The 16,454-nt window shown below is 47.9% G+C and overlaps 1 protein-coding gene across 1 annotated transcript; it reads right to left on the reverse strand.

The window, feature by feature from the left end:
- Nucleotides 1-280: 280 nt before the first annotated feature.
- Nucleotides 281-9,176, reverse strand: LOC137317451 (NACHT, LRR and PYD domains-containing protein 3-like). The gene is made up of 7 exons (XM_067980795.1): nt 8,526-9,176; nt 3,297-5,034; nt 2,769-2,855; nt 2,479-2,649; nt 2,144-2,314; nt 1,749-1,916; nt 281-1,577 (listed from the first exon to the last, which is right to left on the reverse strand). The coding sequence occupies exons 1-7, from the start codon at nt 9,058-9,060 to the stop codon at nt 1,490-1,492; spliced, it is 2,958 nt and encodes a 985-aa protein (XP_067836896.1). The 5' UTR covers nt 9,061-9,176; the 3' UTR covers nt 281-1,489.
- Nucleotides 9,177-16,454: the final 7,278 nt, after the last annotated feature.

Here is a 16,454-nt window from a genome sequence, read left to right on the forward strand (position 1 = left end):
AACAGGGTCCACGTGAGTTTGGTCTGTTTATTGCCTTGGGTTTAATTTCCTCTCTGGGCCCTGGTTTTGGGGCCTCGGTTTAACATGTTCCTGTTCGATTGTGACCGATGTCTCGAAGTGAATGATGCCAAATATTGCTCCCTGAACTGGCTGACATGACCGAGTTCAGATTGAATGAGTTCACCTCATCGACCATTAATTCGGATCCCCACAAGCTACTGAGTGACTGTATCAACAGTTTCTTGCCAAATCTTCAAAGAAGAAGAAGGCAGACAGCAAATCATGCACAAGAATGGTTTATTGAATTGGAATTCATAATTATCTTTATTTAAACATTGAATATAACAATAATAATTACATATAAACAGTTGTATACAGGGTCACCAAGCAATTTAAACACATAATTAATATGCAGATACTGAAAACAACGAATAACCGATTGTAAAAGCAGCTGAGAGTATCACCGTCATTCAGCATTAGCTGGAACACTGATTATCACATTATAGTTTAGATCAGTGTCTGACACGACTGCAGATTGGTAAGATTAATTTCGGATTAACCATTCAGATATCTGACAATTCAATCCCATGAGATCGCCAGTCCACGGAGTAAATTAGAGAATAAATTCATCTTGGGCGTTAGAGCAAAACAGGCGAAAGCGAATAAGCAGCTCGTTTTCCACTCTGACTGATTTTATTTTCGATTGAATGTTGCTTTCACCGAAGAGATGTTAAACCAGGGCCTACTCTGTCTGTTTCAGAGGACGGAACAGATCCAGCAGCAATAACACAAGAAAAGATAGGGAGTCCCTGGTGTTCCGATGAACATTGATCCAACAGTGACCCAGTGTCCAACTGCAGCCCAGACTGAGCCCCACCCTGGGCCCTTCCTGTCTGTACATTGACCCAGTGTCCCACTGCAGCCCAGACTGAGCCCCACCCTGGGCCCTTCCTGTCTGTACATTGACCCAGTGTCCTACTGCAGCCCAGACTGAGCCCCACCCTTGGCCCTTCCTGTCTGTACATTGACCCAGTGTCCCATTGCAGCCCAGACTGAGCCCCACCCTGGGCCCTTCCTGTCTGTACATTGACTCAGTTTCCCACTGCAGCCCAGACTGAGCCGCACCCTGGGCCCTTCCTCTCTGTACATTGACCCAGTGCCCCATTGGGGACCATCCAGCCCCGGATATCCTGCAGAATCAGCGCTGGGGGACCGGGTCACTGAGTCTCGTGACCCTGTCGCTGGGCCTCTGACGTCACAATGGGAGATGACGCTCGCTCAGCTCGAGCTGGAAACCATTAAAGGGCCGTTAGGATTGAAACCTGGAGCGCGGCCGGTTAAAGCGGAGGGACAGAGAATCGGCCAAAAATGTTCATATCATGAGACCAGGAATGGTTATCAATTGAAATGTTCATATAATGAGACCAGGAATGGTAATAAATTGAAATGTTCATATAATGAGACCAGGAATTGTTATAAATTGAAATGTTCACACTCCCACGATCAGTCTTTGTCTTGTGCCCTGCAGTGACTTCATTTGATTCTTTCCATTCTGACTGAACCGATTCCTCCAAAGCCTGAAATGGATTAAAGATTAAACAGAAAGTAAAATATTTAACAACAGTGTAAATAACAGGGAGACTGTGGTTAATATTTCAATAATAAATACAAACAAATATTACCCATAAAACGGACTGAATCCCATTGATATTTTATTTATTACATTAAATATTAACACAAACACTCACCCGATCCACTCCAGACTCCTGCAGGTCTGTATGAGGGAGCGGAGAGCGGGCGCAGATCGGTCTGTGAAGGAGTTTGATCCCAGGTTCAGATCCGTCAGTGACCGATTTGCACTGAGAGCGGAGACTAGATCATCGGTGCAAGAATCTGTGAGACCGACATTATACAGACTGGGGATCGGAGGGAGAGAAATAACAAGAATCAGAGTAAATTCCCAGTGTTTATTAATAACACGATTACTGATACTAATAATAATGTACAGTATTTATTAATAACGCTATTACTGATACTGATAATAATGTACTTTATTAGTAACACTATTGCTGATACTAATAATAATCTACTGTGTTAGACATCCAGTTATTATATACACAAACTCACACAGTCTGGTACTTACCGCAGTTCCTGTATTTTACAGTCCGGGTTCCTCAGAGCCGCAGACAGTAGTTTCACTCCTGAATCTCCCAGTTTATTATTACCCAGGTGCAGAACCGTCAGTGACAGGTTTGTACTCAGTGCGGAGACGAGATCCTCCGTACAAGAAGCTGTGAGATCGTTATCCCACAACCTGGAGATCAGAGAGAGAGGAGAGAGACAGAGACGAGCAGGGATAACAGGAATCAGAGAACATTCCCAGTATTTATTTGTATTATTATTACTTATACTGACATTAATGCACCGTTTTCAGCATCCAGTTATTATAAACACAATCTCGCACAGTTTTATACTCACTCCAGTTCCTGTATTTTACAGTTCGGATTCCTCAGAGCCGGTGACAGCAGTTTCACTCCTGAATCTCCCAGTTTATTATTACCCAGGTTCAGACCCGTCAGTGACCGGTTTGCACTGAGAGCGGAGGAGAGATCCTTGGTACATGAATTTGTGAGATCGTTATCCCATAACCTGGAGATCAGAGTGAATTCCCAGTAATTATTTGTATTATTATTATTTATACTGACACTAATGTACAGTGTTCGACATCCAGTTATTATAAATACAATCTCACACAGTTTGGTACTTACCGCAGTTCCTGTATTTTACAGTCCGGGTTCCTCAGAGCCGCAGACAACGGTTTCACTCCTGAATCTCCCAGTTTATTTCTCCCCAGTCTGAACACAAACAGACAAAGATTGAGTAACAAACTGAACCACATTCCCGATCTGACAATATGTCTCTGATATTACAGGAAACACTGAAAAATCTTCAGGAAATTAATTCCCAGATTTCCCTGTCTCTGACAATGAATCTCACTCTAGCCAGGGAATGGATAGAGTGAGATTCAAGGACTGAATCAGGGACTGTCAGTAAATGTTTTTTCAAATAAACTGCTGTTTGTGTGAATCCTTTTAATGTACTTCAGTCCGGTCTCATTCCCTGCTGATCAGAATTACCCTCCTGGAGGTCAATGACTGGTCCCGTCATGTTTGGGGAAAATTGTCTGCTTTTCTCTGTTTTATCTGAACTGTTTGCTTCCCTTCATTAGGGAGCAAGAACAAAATCTGTAAATGTTCTACAATTGGGCTAACAGTTAGAGACAAATAAACAGTTACCTCAACACCTGGCATTTGTACAGTGCGGGTCCCAGCCGCTGGAGTCCTTCACAATGAATGGAGCAGTCCTCCAGATTGAGTTCTTTTATTGTATCACAGAGTCCAATGACATGAGACAGCACTGCACAGTCAATCGGGGTCAGTCGCAATCCACTAAATGTAAGTCTTTCCACAGATCCCACTGAGACCAGAGCCAGTGTTTCATCCTGAGACTCAAACAGGTAGTGGAATGTGTTCAGGAGGTCCCGTTTCGCAGTTTTACTATATGTCTTTCCAATCTGTCCTTCAACCTCCTTCTTCACCCATTCAATCACTCGGCAGATTGTTTGATGAAGAAATGGACCCAGAAACTCCACCAGGGGCTGAGCTGACTGTGAGGAGGAGAGACCAACAACAAAACGGAGAAATATCTCAAATCGCCCATCTTCCTTGTTGTGGGCTTCACGGAGGAGTTTCCGGATGTCCCCTGGATCTGGAGTCAGGAATTGTGCGAGTGCGGCTACAAACTCTTGGATGGTGAGGTGCGGGAATGTGTAAACCACACTCTGGGCAGAATCATCTCTCTCCAAAAGTTCCATCATGAACCCAGACAGGAACTGGGAAGGTTGCAGATTGTACTTGATCAAATCTCCATTTCTAAACACAATCTTCTTCTCGGAGACTCCTGTGAAGGCCATCTCACCGATCTTCAGTAACACATCACGGGGGGATTTAATCTCTCGGCCATCGTTTTTCAGAATGTTGTAAATATAGCAGGAATATAGTTGGGTGATGGTCTTGGGAACTCGCTGCTGTTTCCTGTCTCTTTGTGTGAAGAAGGGACCCAGTGACAGACCGAGGATCCAGTAGTAGGAAGGGTTGTAACACATGGTGTACAGGATCTCGTTCTCCTCCACATGTTTGAAAACAGCTGCTGCCACCGCCTGATCTTCAAAAAACTTGTTGAAATATTCCTTCCGTTCCTCACCAACAAATCCCATGATTTCAGCCCAGATATTGATCTCAGCCTTTTCCAATAAATGTAATGCAGTGGGGCGGCTGGTCACTAGCACTGAACATCCTGGGAGCAGCTTGTGCTGTATTAAACTGTACACAATGTCAGACACTTCACACCAGTCTTCAGGATCTGTGCACATGTACTGAGGTTCTGTATTTCTCCGATTGTCAGCAAAATCGATACTGTCCTTGAATTCATCTAAACCATCAAATATAAACAGTAATCCCTCTGGGTGCTTCCAGAGATCTCTCAGAATATCCCCAAAGTAAGGATACAGATCCAATATCAGATTCCTCAGGTTTATTTTACAGTTAATTGCGTTCAAATCGCGGAATTTAAAACTGAAAACAAATTGAAGGTGTGGGTATATTTTCCCAGTGGCCCAGTCATAAACAATCTTTTGAACCAATGTTGTTTTTCCAATCCCCGCGACTCCGCTCACTGCTGCTGAACTCCCAGATTTGGATTTTCTCTGGGAAAAACTGCTCTGGAACAATTGGTCAGTTCGGATTTTTTCCAATTCTCTCCGGCGATGTTTCTCTCTCCACTCTTCATGGTCTCGGCCTTTTGCCAGCAGTTCATGTTCTGCAAGTGTCCGATCTCGAACAGTTGAAATGACGGTTACCTCAGTGTATAAATTGACCAACTGGAAAATCTTAACCTTCTCGTTTATTAGGATCGTGTTCACTCTCAATGTTTCAGTTTGGACCCGGAGTGTTTCCTTGTGTTTCTGTTGAACATCTTCAATGAGAACAGACAGAAAGTGGTTCTCAATGTTAGTTATATTAATATGAAAACAAATTCTCAATATCTCTTTAATATTCAGTTTCACAGCTTCAATAGAGGTGCGAGCAGGACATTTAACTCAGTTACTGAAAACCTCGTTTGAAAGTGAACAAGGGCTGAGAGAAGTTTCAAATCCTCACTTGATTGTAATATTTAGTGAACATGGAGATTTCTTTGAAGGTGTTATTTCCCTCTGATGGTTCATACCATCAGCCCTGACATGCACTATAGACGTCTCGTTTCAAATCCACGCATTATCCTCGTTATGTGACAGTAGAAGTTCTCGTGAATCAATCTATGAAATTGTCAGTGGTGCTGACCTTCTGCGGAAATGGGAAATAGGGTATTGGGTATCAATGGGAGAGGGACAGACGTGAATGGACAGACTCCCACTGTTATTGTATCTGACCTCTGGCAGGTTATCTGGGATATTGTGGGCATTGGGAGAGGGACAGTCTGTGAATGGACAGAAGTTCCACTGTTTAACCTATGTGTGAGGGCAGCTTTTAGAAACTGGACTCGGGTTGGCCATCTGGAATATTTTCTGAACTTCTATCGTCACCTGAGCACAAGTAATGATTACAGCAATTCTGAAGGTACAGAGGGGAATCAGAAAGATGATTTCAGGTATTCGAGTTTGGGTTGAGGTTAGGGTGAGGAGGTTTGATGTATTTCGTTTGGACAAGGGACTTCGGTATTGGAAAGTTTCAATCGAATTCCCAACATTAGTGCAGGAAACAGGCTCACAATCACCAAAATAATTAATAACGGAGAAAATTGAAAGTCAGAAATAAGAATGGAAATTAGAGTAATTTTCTCACCCAATGTGGTGGGGTTCGGGGGACCCAGGTACCAAGGAAAGACACTAAAAGGGCAGTGTAAGTGGGGTCAAGACATAATTGAACGTGTTTCTGTGGATACACTGAGAGGAGTGGTAGGTGGGGTCATCTCTCGAACAGGGACAGGCTTATTTGCGCAAAATGGCCTTTTCCTGTCCCTCATCATTCTCCTGTTATATTGTGTTTCAGAAATTGTGAACAATTTTTCACCATTTTACATCTAGATTGAATGTGTTCTTAAAACAGTCCTGTCATATCACCGATTAGAATTAGGATTAGAACTGCTGCCCACATCACTCAGAGTAATGTTAGAGCAGAAAACACTCACAGTTCATATCAACTGTTCTCCCAATAATGATACGCCGTTGTTTCATTTTGGTCTGAATTTCCTCTAATGCAGGTTTGGGAAATTAAAATATATTTCCATCAGTCATTCCATTGGCTCCACAGAGACCCTGAGTTAAAGGACTATTCTCTGAGTAGAATAAGTTCTCTCTTCCACTGCCACCAGTCATTCCCTTGGGTCTAAAATGACCCTGATTTAAAGGACTGTTCTTTTCGTGGAATAAGTTCTCTCTTTCACTGCCATCAGTCATTATATTGGGTCTAAAAAGACCCTGAGTTAAAGGGCTATTCTTGAATTGAATAAGTTCTCTCTTTCACTGCCATCAGTCATTATATTGGATCTAAAAAGACCCTGAGTTAAAGGGCTATTCTTGAATTGAATAAATTCTCTCTTTCACTGCCATCAGTCATTCCATTGGGTCTAAAAAGACCATGAGTTAAAGGACTGTTCTTTGAGTAGAATAAGTTCTCTCTTCCACTGCCATTAGGAAGCCAGTCCGTAACTCCAAATTACACTGAACATTGTCTTTCCCTCACATTAATCCACGGCACTGCTTTTTACTTGTGAGCACAGAACATCTGGGCAGCACTTAGCAGGTGTGTTTGGAGGCAGGAAGTGTCGGGATCCTACCAGTTGTGTATGGGGATTCACAGTGTATCAGCATCCTGCCAGTTGTGTATGGGGGTTCACAGCGTATCGGGATCCTGCCAGGTGTGTATGGGGGCTCACAGTGTATCAGGTTTCTGTCAGGTGCATATGGGGATTCAGAATACATCGAGAACCGGCCAGATCTGTACGGGGATTCACAATCTATCAGGTTCCTGCCAAGTGTGCATGGGAATTCACAGTTTATCAGGATCCTTCCACGTGTATATGGGAATTCACAGTGCATCAGGATCCTGCCAGGTGTTTAAGGGGATTCACAGCTAATCAGGAGCCTGCCAGGTGTGTATTAGGATTCAGAGTGAATCAGGATCCTGCCAGGTGTGTATTGGGATTCACAGTGTATCAGGATCCTGCCAGATGTGTAGGAGTATTCACAGTGTACGAGCATCCTGCCAGATGTGTATGTGGATTCACAGTGTATCAGGATCCTGCCAGTTGTGTATGAGGATTCACAGTGTATCAGGATCCTGCCATATGTCTATGGGGATTGACAGTGCATCAGGATTCTCCAATTTGTGTTTGGGGATTCACAATGTACCAGGCACCTGCCAGGTGTTTATAGGGATTCACAGTGTATCGGGATCCTGCCAGGTATGCATATGGATTCACAGTGTATCGGGATCCTTCCAGGTGTGTATGCGGATTCACAATGTATCAGGATCCTGCCATGTGTGCATGGGAATTCACAGTGATCGGTGAGCAGTGTTTTGGATTCACATAAGTTTACGGAGGATGAAAGGAGCAAAGCCGGCTCGGAGAGTATTGGAAAAATCGAGTCTGCAGGTGATCAAAGCACGGAGGAGGGTTTCAGCAGCAGATGAGCTCAAGAAGGGATGGAGATGGACGATGTTACTGAGTCCACATGATGCACTGCAGCAACTCGAAACGGCTTCTTCGACAGCTTCTTCCAATCCTGGAACCTTCACCACCAAGAAGGACAAGAGCAGCAGGCACATGGGAACAACACCACCTGGACGTTCCCATCCAAGTCACACACCATCCCGAATTGGAAATATATCGAGGTTCCTTCATCGTCGCTGGGTCAAAATCCTGGAACTCCCTTACAGCACTGTGGGTGAACCTTCACCACACGGACTGCAGCGGTTTAAGAAGGCAGCTCACCACCACCTTCTCAAGGGCAATTAGGAATGGGCAATAAATGCCGGACTCGCCAGCGACGTCCACATCCCATGAACGAATAAAAAAAAATGTGGAAGTAGGCAGTCCTTGCGGTGGAGAGAATATCAGATCGGAAGCTCAGCTTGATGACACAGCCCGACTCCGCCGTACGGACCGACACCGCTGCACGCCCCGACAGATCGACATACCGCCCCCGACCGACCGACACCGCCCCACGCCCCGACCGACTGAAACACCACCCCCACCGACCGACAGCGCCCCACACCGGTAATACAACCTTTAGCTGATATGGAGAAGAACGGACAGTATTAATACACTACCTCACACAGATACGGTGTGATATTGACAATAATCATCCGCAGTTCCGGCCACGATGGTATGAATCCTCCCAAACACTCCCCCGCTCCATTACCCTCACTCTCGGTACTGCCCACTCCCAGCTCTGCAGCACCCACCTGCCACTTTCTCCGCCACCCTGGACTGCAGCCTCCGCTTCATCAAAGGGGAAATCGGCATTGCAGCCTGTAGTCGCCGGTCAGCGGCCTGGGCACGCTCTTCCGCAACCTGGAGTCGGCGCACCGCGGCCTGGGACCGCTCTTTCGCGGCCTCTGCTCGCTTTTCCGCGGCCTGGAGTCGCCGATCCGCCGCGGCATGGGTTCTCTCTTCCGCGGCCTGGGGTCGGCGCTCCGCTGCCTGGGCCCGCTCTTCCGCGGCCTGGGCCCGCTCCGCCAAGGCCTGCAGTCGCCGCTCCGCGGCCTGGGCCCGCTCTTCCGCGGCCTCTGCTCGCTCTTCTGCGGCCTCTGCTCGCTCTTCCGCGGCATGGGCCGGCTGTTCCGCGGCCTGGAGTCGATGCTCCGCGGCCTGGGCCCGCTCTTCCGAGGCCTGGGCTCGCTCTTCCGCTGCCGAGGCCCGCTCTTCCGCCGCCTGGGCCCGCTCTTCCTCGGCCTGGGCCCGTTCTTCCGCGGCCTGGGCCCGCTCTTCCACCGCCATCACAACTCCCCGACCACTTGCCTCTCCGCCTCCCACTCCCTGAACAGGGGTTTAAATAACAGGAGCCACGTGACCCCCTCCGTGCAGGCAGTGAATCAGTGGGGCGGGACCGGGCTCCTGATTGTTGGACAGAGATGTCAATCAGATTGAACCTAATAGCTGGGACCGAAACTGAAACCTCCTGCAGCCTGACGAAAAAGCATCCCAGCTTTCGTACTGAAGACTTGTGCTCCAGAATTGGCTGCGTCTCTAGCCAAGCTGTTTCAGTACAGCTACAACACTGGCATCTACCCAACAATGTGGAAAATTGCCCAGTTATGTCCTGTCCACAAATAGCAGGACAAATCCAATCTGGCCAATTATCGCCCCATCAGTCCACTCTCAATCATCAGCAAAGTGATGGAAGGTATCGTCGACAGTCCCATCAAGCGGCAGTTACTCACCAATAAACTGCTCACCGATGCTCAGTTTGGGTTCCGCCAGAACCACTCGGCTCCAGACCTCATTACAGCCTTGGTCCAAAAATGGACAAAAGAGCTGAATTCCAGAGGTGAGGTGAGAGTGACTGCCCATGATATCAAGGCAGCATTTGACCAAGTGTGGCACCATGGAGCCCTCGTAAAATTGAAGTCAATGGGAATTAGGGGGAAAACTCTCCAGTGGCTGGAGTCATACCTAGCACAAAGGAAAATGGTATTGGTTGTTGGAGGCCAATCATCTCAGCCCCAGGGCATTGCTGCAGGAGTTCCTCAGGGCAGTGTCCTAGGCCCAACCATCTTCAGCTGCTTCATCAATGACCTTCCCTCCATCGTCAGGTCAGAAATGGGGATATTCGCTGATGATTGCAGAATCTTCAGTTCCATTCGCAACCCCTCAAATGATGAAGCAGTCCAAGCCCGCATGCAGCAAGACATGGACAACATCCAGACTTGGGCTGATAAATGGCAAGTAACATTCGCGCTGGACAAGTGCCAGGCCATGACCATCTCGAACAAGAGACAGTCTGACCACCTCCACTTGACATTCAATGGCATTACCATCACCGAATCCCCCACCATCAACATCCTGGGGGTCACCATTGACCAGAAAATTAGCTGGACCAGCCATATAAACACTGTGGCTACAAGAGCAGGTCAGAGGCTGGGTATTCTGCGGCGAGTGACTCACCTCCTCACTCCACAAAGCCTTCACAAAGTGGTTGATCCTCTCCAGGGGAGGATGGCAGTGGATTGAGAGGATGGCGGTGGATGTGGACCAGTTGATCTTCTCCAGGGGGAGGAAGGCGATGGATTGAGATGATGGCGGTGGATGCGGACCAGTTGATCTTCTCCAAGGGTGATGGATTGAGATGATGGCGGTGGATTGGGACCGGTTGATCTTCTCCTGGACTCTCCCATCAGTCAGCTCGCGGCCCCGCCGCTCGACACACGTCACACGCAAGCTGTGTCGGTTTAACTGCCGCGCAACTTTAAAATTAGCAGCCACCTGACCCGAGCCGACGTCCCCAACTCGAGGTCAATCAATCAAACGCGGGGCGGGTGCTGAGCCCCGATTGGTGAGCAGGGATGTCAATCAGCTACTTCTGATTGTATTTCCGGTCATTCACTTCTTTCTGGGCAAAAACACCAAAGGAAAAGCGGCCCCACCGTGACGAATAAAAGAATTGAAGGATAGGATTAGATCGAAAGAGGAGTGAGATAAAGTGAGCAGAAAAAGCAGGAAGCCTGAGGATTGGGAGCAGTTTAGAATTCAGCAAAAAGGAGCAAGAGATTGATTGAGAGGAAAACCAGAGTATGAGAGTAAAGGTGGAAGGAAGATAAAAGCGGACTGGAAAAGATTCTACAAGTATGTAAAAAGAAAAAGATTAGGAAGACAAGTGTGGGTCCCTGACGTTCAGAAAGGGGAGAATTTATTGTGGGGAACGAGGACTGACTGGGTTCAAGGGCAGCTGTCTGTGTCCCACCTGACGTGGAGCGTTAAATCAGGACACTCGAGAAATGCTCGATCCCAGAGCAAACCGATGGTGTATTGATGTAAAGGGGCATCCTCGCTCACACTCACTGATATACAGGGGCATCCTCGCTCACACTCACCGATATACAGGGGCATCCTCGCTCACACTCACCGATATACAGGGGCATCCTCGCTCACACTCACCGATACACAGGGGCATCCTCGTCACACTCACTGATATGAACGGACATCCTCGCTCACACTGACTGATATAAAGGGGCATCCTCGCTCACATTCACTGATATAGAGGGGCATCCGCGCTCACACTCACTGATATAAAGGGGCATCCTCACTCACACTCAATGATATAGAGGGGCTTTCTCTCTCACACTCACTGATACACAGGGGCATCCTCGCTCACACTCACTGATATACAGGGGCATCCTCGCTCCCACTCAATGATATACAGGGGCTTTCTCTCTCACACTCACTGATATACAGGGGCATCCTCGCTCACACTCACTGATAGACAGGGGCATCCTCGCTCACACTCACTGATAGACAGGGGCATCCTCGCTCACACTCAGTGATATACAGGGGCATCCTCGCTCAATCTCACTCTCACTCACTCATATACAGGGGCATCCTCGCTCCCACTCATTGATATACAGGGGCATCCTCACTCACACTCACTGATATACAGGGGCATCCTCGCTCCAACTCAATTATATACAGGGGCTTTCTCTCTCACACTCACTGATATACAGGGGCATCCTCGCTCCCACTCACTGATATAAAGGGGCATCCTCGCTCACACTCACTGATAGACAGGGGCATCCTCGCTCACACTCACTGATAGACAGGGGCATCCTCGCTCACACTCAGTGATATACAGGGGCATCCTCGCTCAATCTCACTCTCACTCACTCATATACAGGGGCATCCTCGCTCCCACTCATTGATATACAGGGGCATCCTCACTCACACTCACTGATATACAGGGGCATCCTCGCTCCAACTCAATGATATACAGGGGCTTTCTTCTCACACTCACTGATATACAGGGGCATCCTCGCTCACACTCACTGATATACAGGGGCATCCGCGCTCACACTCACTGATATACAGGGGCATCCTCGCTCCCACTCACTGATATAAAGGGGCATCCTCGCTCACACTCACTGATAGACAGGGGCATCCTCGCTCACACTCACTGATATACAGGGGCATCCTCGCTCAATCTCACTCTCACTCACTCATATACAGGGGCATTCTCGCTCACACTCACTGATTTCAAGGGGCAATCTCGCTCACACTCTGATATAAAGGGGCATCCTCGCTCAAACTCACTGATATAAAGGTACATCCTCACTCGCACTGGCGGGGGGGGGGGGGGTGGAGCGGGTTGTGGGTTGGTGGGGGGTGTGGTGGGGGGGGGAGGTGGGGGGAGGTGGGAGGGTGGTGGTGGTAGATTGGGGGGAATATTGTGTGAGTGGTTAGAACCTCTTAAAGGCAGACTGCACTTCTTAAAGGCAGGCTGCACCTCACAAAGTCAAGCATTTGATTCAGATACAAATCTCCGGGGTCATGTCTTCTCTTAATTAAAAAGGCTAATAGAATGTCGGCCTTTATTTCAAGAGGGTTGGAATCTTAAGGGGTGGAAGTTATGTTCCAGCTGTACAGAGCTCTGGTTGGACCCCATCTGGAGGACTGCATTCAGTTCTGGGCACTGCACCTCAGGAAGGATATATTGCCCTTGGAAGGGGTACAGCGCAGATTTACCAGTATTATATCGGGGCTTAAAGGGTTAAATTATGAGGACAGGTTGATTAGACGAGACTTGTATTTCCCTGAATATAGAAGATTAAGGGGCGATCTAATTGAGGTGTTTTAAGATGATTAAAGGAGTTGATAGGGTAGATAGAGAGAAACTCCTTCCTCTGGTGGGGGAGTCCAGCACAAGGGGGACATAACCTTAAAATTGGAGCTAGGCCGTTCAGGGTTCATGTCTGGAAGCACTTCTTCACACATAGGGTAGTGGAAACCTGGAACTCTCTCCCACAAAAGTAAATTGAGGCTCGGTGTCAATACGAAATTTCAAAATTGAGATTGATAAATTTTTGTTAGGTTAGGGTTAGGGGTATTCAGGATTCTGGAACCAAGGCGGCAGATGGAGTTAAGATACAGATCAGCCATGATCTGAATGAGTGGTGGAACAGGCTCAAGGAGCTTATTGACCTCCTATTGCTCCAATGCAATAGGCTCGAGGGTCTGAATGGCCTCCACCTGTTGCTATGTAACAGGATCGTGTGGCTGAATAGCCTCCTCCAGCTCATGTACAACAGTTATGAGGGGCTGAATAGCCTCCTCCTGTTCCTACTTAACAGGCTTCAGAGGCGAAATCTCCTCCAGTTCCTGTGTGACAGGCTGGAGAGCCTGAGTGGCTTCGTTCTGTTCCTGTGTAATGGGGTCGAGGAGCTGAATGGACTTCAGTTCCCATGTAAAAAGCTCGAGGGGCTGAATGGCCTCCTCCTTTTGCTATCTGAAAAGCTTGAAGCGTTGAGTGGCCTCAAGTTCCTGTATAACAGGCTCGAGGAGCTGAATGGCTTTCAGTTCCTGTATAACAGACTTATGGGGCTGAATGGCCTCCCTCTGATACAATCTAACAAGCTTGTGGGGCTGATTGGCCTCCTCTTCCTGAGTAACAGGCTCGAGGGTTAGAATGGCCTCCTCTTGTTGCTATCTGACAATCTTGAGGTGCAGGTTCGCCTCCTGTTCGTGTGTAACAGGCTCGAAGGGCTAAATGGCCTTGTCCTATTTCAGTGTCATAGGCTTGAGAGGCTGCATGACCTCCAGTTCCTGTATAACAGGCTCCAAGGGCTGAAAAGATTCATCCTGTTCCTATCTAACAGGCTTGATGGGCTGATTGGCCTCCTGTTACAGTGTAACAGCATCAAGGGGTTGAATGACCTCCTCCTGTTACTGTGTAACAGGCTCGAAGGGCTCAATGGCCTCCTGCTGTTCCTGTCTAACAGCCTTGACGTATTGCCGCCATTTTATCCAAGATGATCACCTTACTTGCCGCCATTTTGTCCAATATGACCGCCGTACTTGCGGCCATTTTATCCAAGGTGGACGCCGTACATGCCGTCATTTTTCCATAGATGGCTGCCGTACTTGCCGCCATTTTGTTTAAGGTGGCCGCCTTACTTGCTGCCATTTTGTCCAGATGGCCTCCATGCTGGCCGCCGTTTTTTTCATGATGGCTGCCGTACTTGCCATCATGTTGGCCGTGTGTTAACATACATATCAAAAATATATTATACACATCTTATAAATACAAATGGTTTTAGTTGTAGTTGTTGTGGTGGTGCTCTAAATATAAAGACTGCCACTCTGGGATCACTCTGGTGGAACTGGTTGCACTCTGGGATAACTGGGAGCATTCTGGGATCCCTGGTGCACTCTGGGATCAATCTGAGGTGACTGGGTGCAGTCTGGGATCACTCTGTGGTGACTAGGTGAACTCTTGGATCACTGTCTGTTCACTGGAACATTCTGGGATCACTGTCGTATCACTGTCGACACTCTGCATTGTAATTTCCCCCATTTTGTCCAAGATTGCTGCGTACCTGCCGCCATTTTGTCCAAGATGTCTGCCGCACTTGCCGCCATTTTGGCCAAGATGGCGGTCGTACTTGCCGCCATTTTGTTAAAGATGGACGACATATTTGCCTCCAGTTTTTCCACGATGACTGCCATACTTGCAGTGATTATTTCCAAAATGGACGTCGTTCAATCCGCCATTTTGTCCAAGATGGCTGTCATACGTGCAGCAATTTTTACCAAGATGGCCGCCGAACATGCTGCCGTTTTGTCCAAGATGGCTGCTGTACTTGACGCCATTTTATCCCAGAGGTCCGCCGTACTTGGTGCCACTCTGGTGTCACTGTGGGGTGACTGGGTGCATTCTGGGATCACTGGGTGTATCTGGGATCACTCTCGAGTGACTGGATGAATTTTGGGATCAATCTGATGTGCCAGGGTTCACTCTGGGATACTACGAGTACTCTGGGATCACTTTTGGATGACCTGCTGCGCTCTTGGAAACCTGGGTGAACTCTGGGATGAGCCTCTGGTGACTAGGTGTAATCTGGGGTCACTGTGGGTTCACTGAGACGTTCTGAGGTGACTGTCATATCACTGTCGACACACTACGTGGTAATTGCCGCCATTTTGTCCAAGATGGCTGTGTACTTGCCGTTATTTTGTTCAAGATGACCGCTGTACTTGGCGCCATTTTGTCCAAAATGGTTGCCATATTTATGGCCATTTTGTCCAAAATGGCTGCCATATTTGTGGCGATTTTTCTAAGATGGCCACTGAACTTGCGGTTATTTTGTCCCACTTTTCTGCGTACTTGCCGCCATTTTGTCCAAGATGTCTGCCGTACTTGCCGACATTTTGGCCAAGCTGGCGGTCGTACTTGCCGCCATTTTGTCAAACATAGCCGACATATTTGCCTTCAGTTTTTCCACGATGGCTGCCATACTTGCGGTGATTATTTCCAAAATGGCCGTCGTTCCTGCCGCCATTTTGATCAAGATGGCCGCCGTCTTTGCGGCCATTTTGTCCAAGATGGCTGCCATAACTGCAGCAATTTTTCCAAGAAGGCCGTTACCAAGATGGCCGCCGAACATGCGGCCGTTTTGTCCAAGATGGCTGCTGTACTTGACGCTATTTTATCCCAGAGGTCCGCCGTACTTGGTGCCACTCTGTTATCACTGTGGAGTGACTGGGTGCATTCTGATATCCCTGAATGCACTCTGGGATCATTCTGGGTTGACTGAGTGCCTTCTGTGATCACTGGGTGCGACTTTTGTTTAACTCTGGGCTCACTGGGACATTCTGGGGTCAGTGTGAGATCACTGGGCACCCTCTGGGCGGTACTTGCCATCATTTCGTCCAAGTTAGCTGCCGTACACGCCGCCATTTTTTCCATGATTTCTGCCGTACCTGCGGCTATTTTGTCCAAGCAGGCGGCTGCACTTGCCACCATCTTTTCAAGATGGCCGCCGTACATGTGGCCATTTTGGCCAAGATGGCAGTGCTATTTGCCGACATTTTGTACAACATGGCTGCCATACTTACGGCCATTTTATCCAAGAATGACGTTGTACTTGCCGCTATTTTTGTCCAGTGTTGCAGCATTACATTCCGCCATTTTGTCCATGATTGCCGCCATATATGCCACCATTTTGTCCATGATCGTCGCTGTACTTGACGCCATCTTGTCTAAGATGGCTACTGTACATGCCTCCATGCTGGCCGTGTGAATACTCTGCGATCACTCTGGGGTGACTGGGTTCACTCTGTGATCCCTGAGTGCACTCTGGGATCACTCTGGGTTGACTGTGTGTACTCTGGCATCCCTGGGTATC

The sequence above is a fragment of the Heptranchias perlo genome, unplaced genomic scaffold (assembly GCF_035084215.1).
Source record: "Heptranchias perlo isolate sHepPer1 unplaced genomic scaffold, sHepPer1.hap1 HAP1_SCAFFOLD_62, whole genome shotgun sequence".
Taxonomy (NCBI): Eukaryota; Metazoa; Chordata; class Chondrichthyes; order Hexanchiformes; family Hexanchidae; genus Heptranchias; species Heptranchias perlo.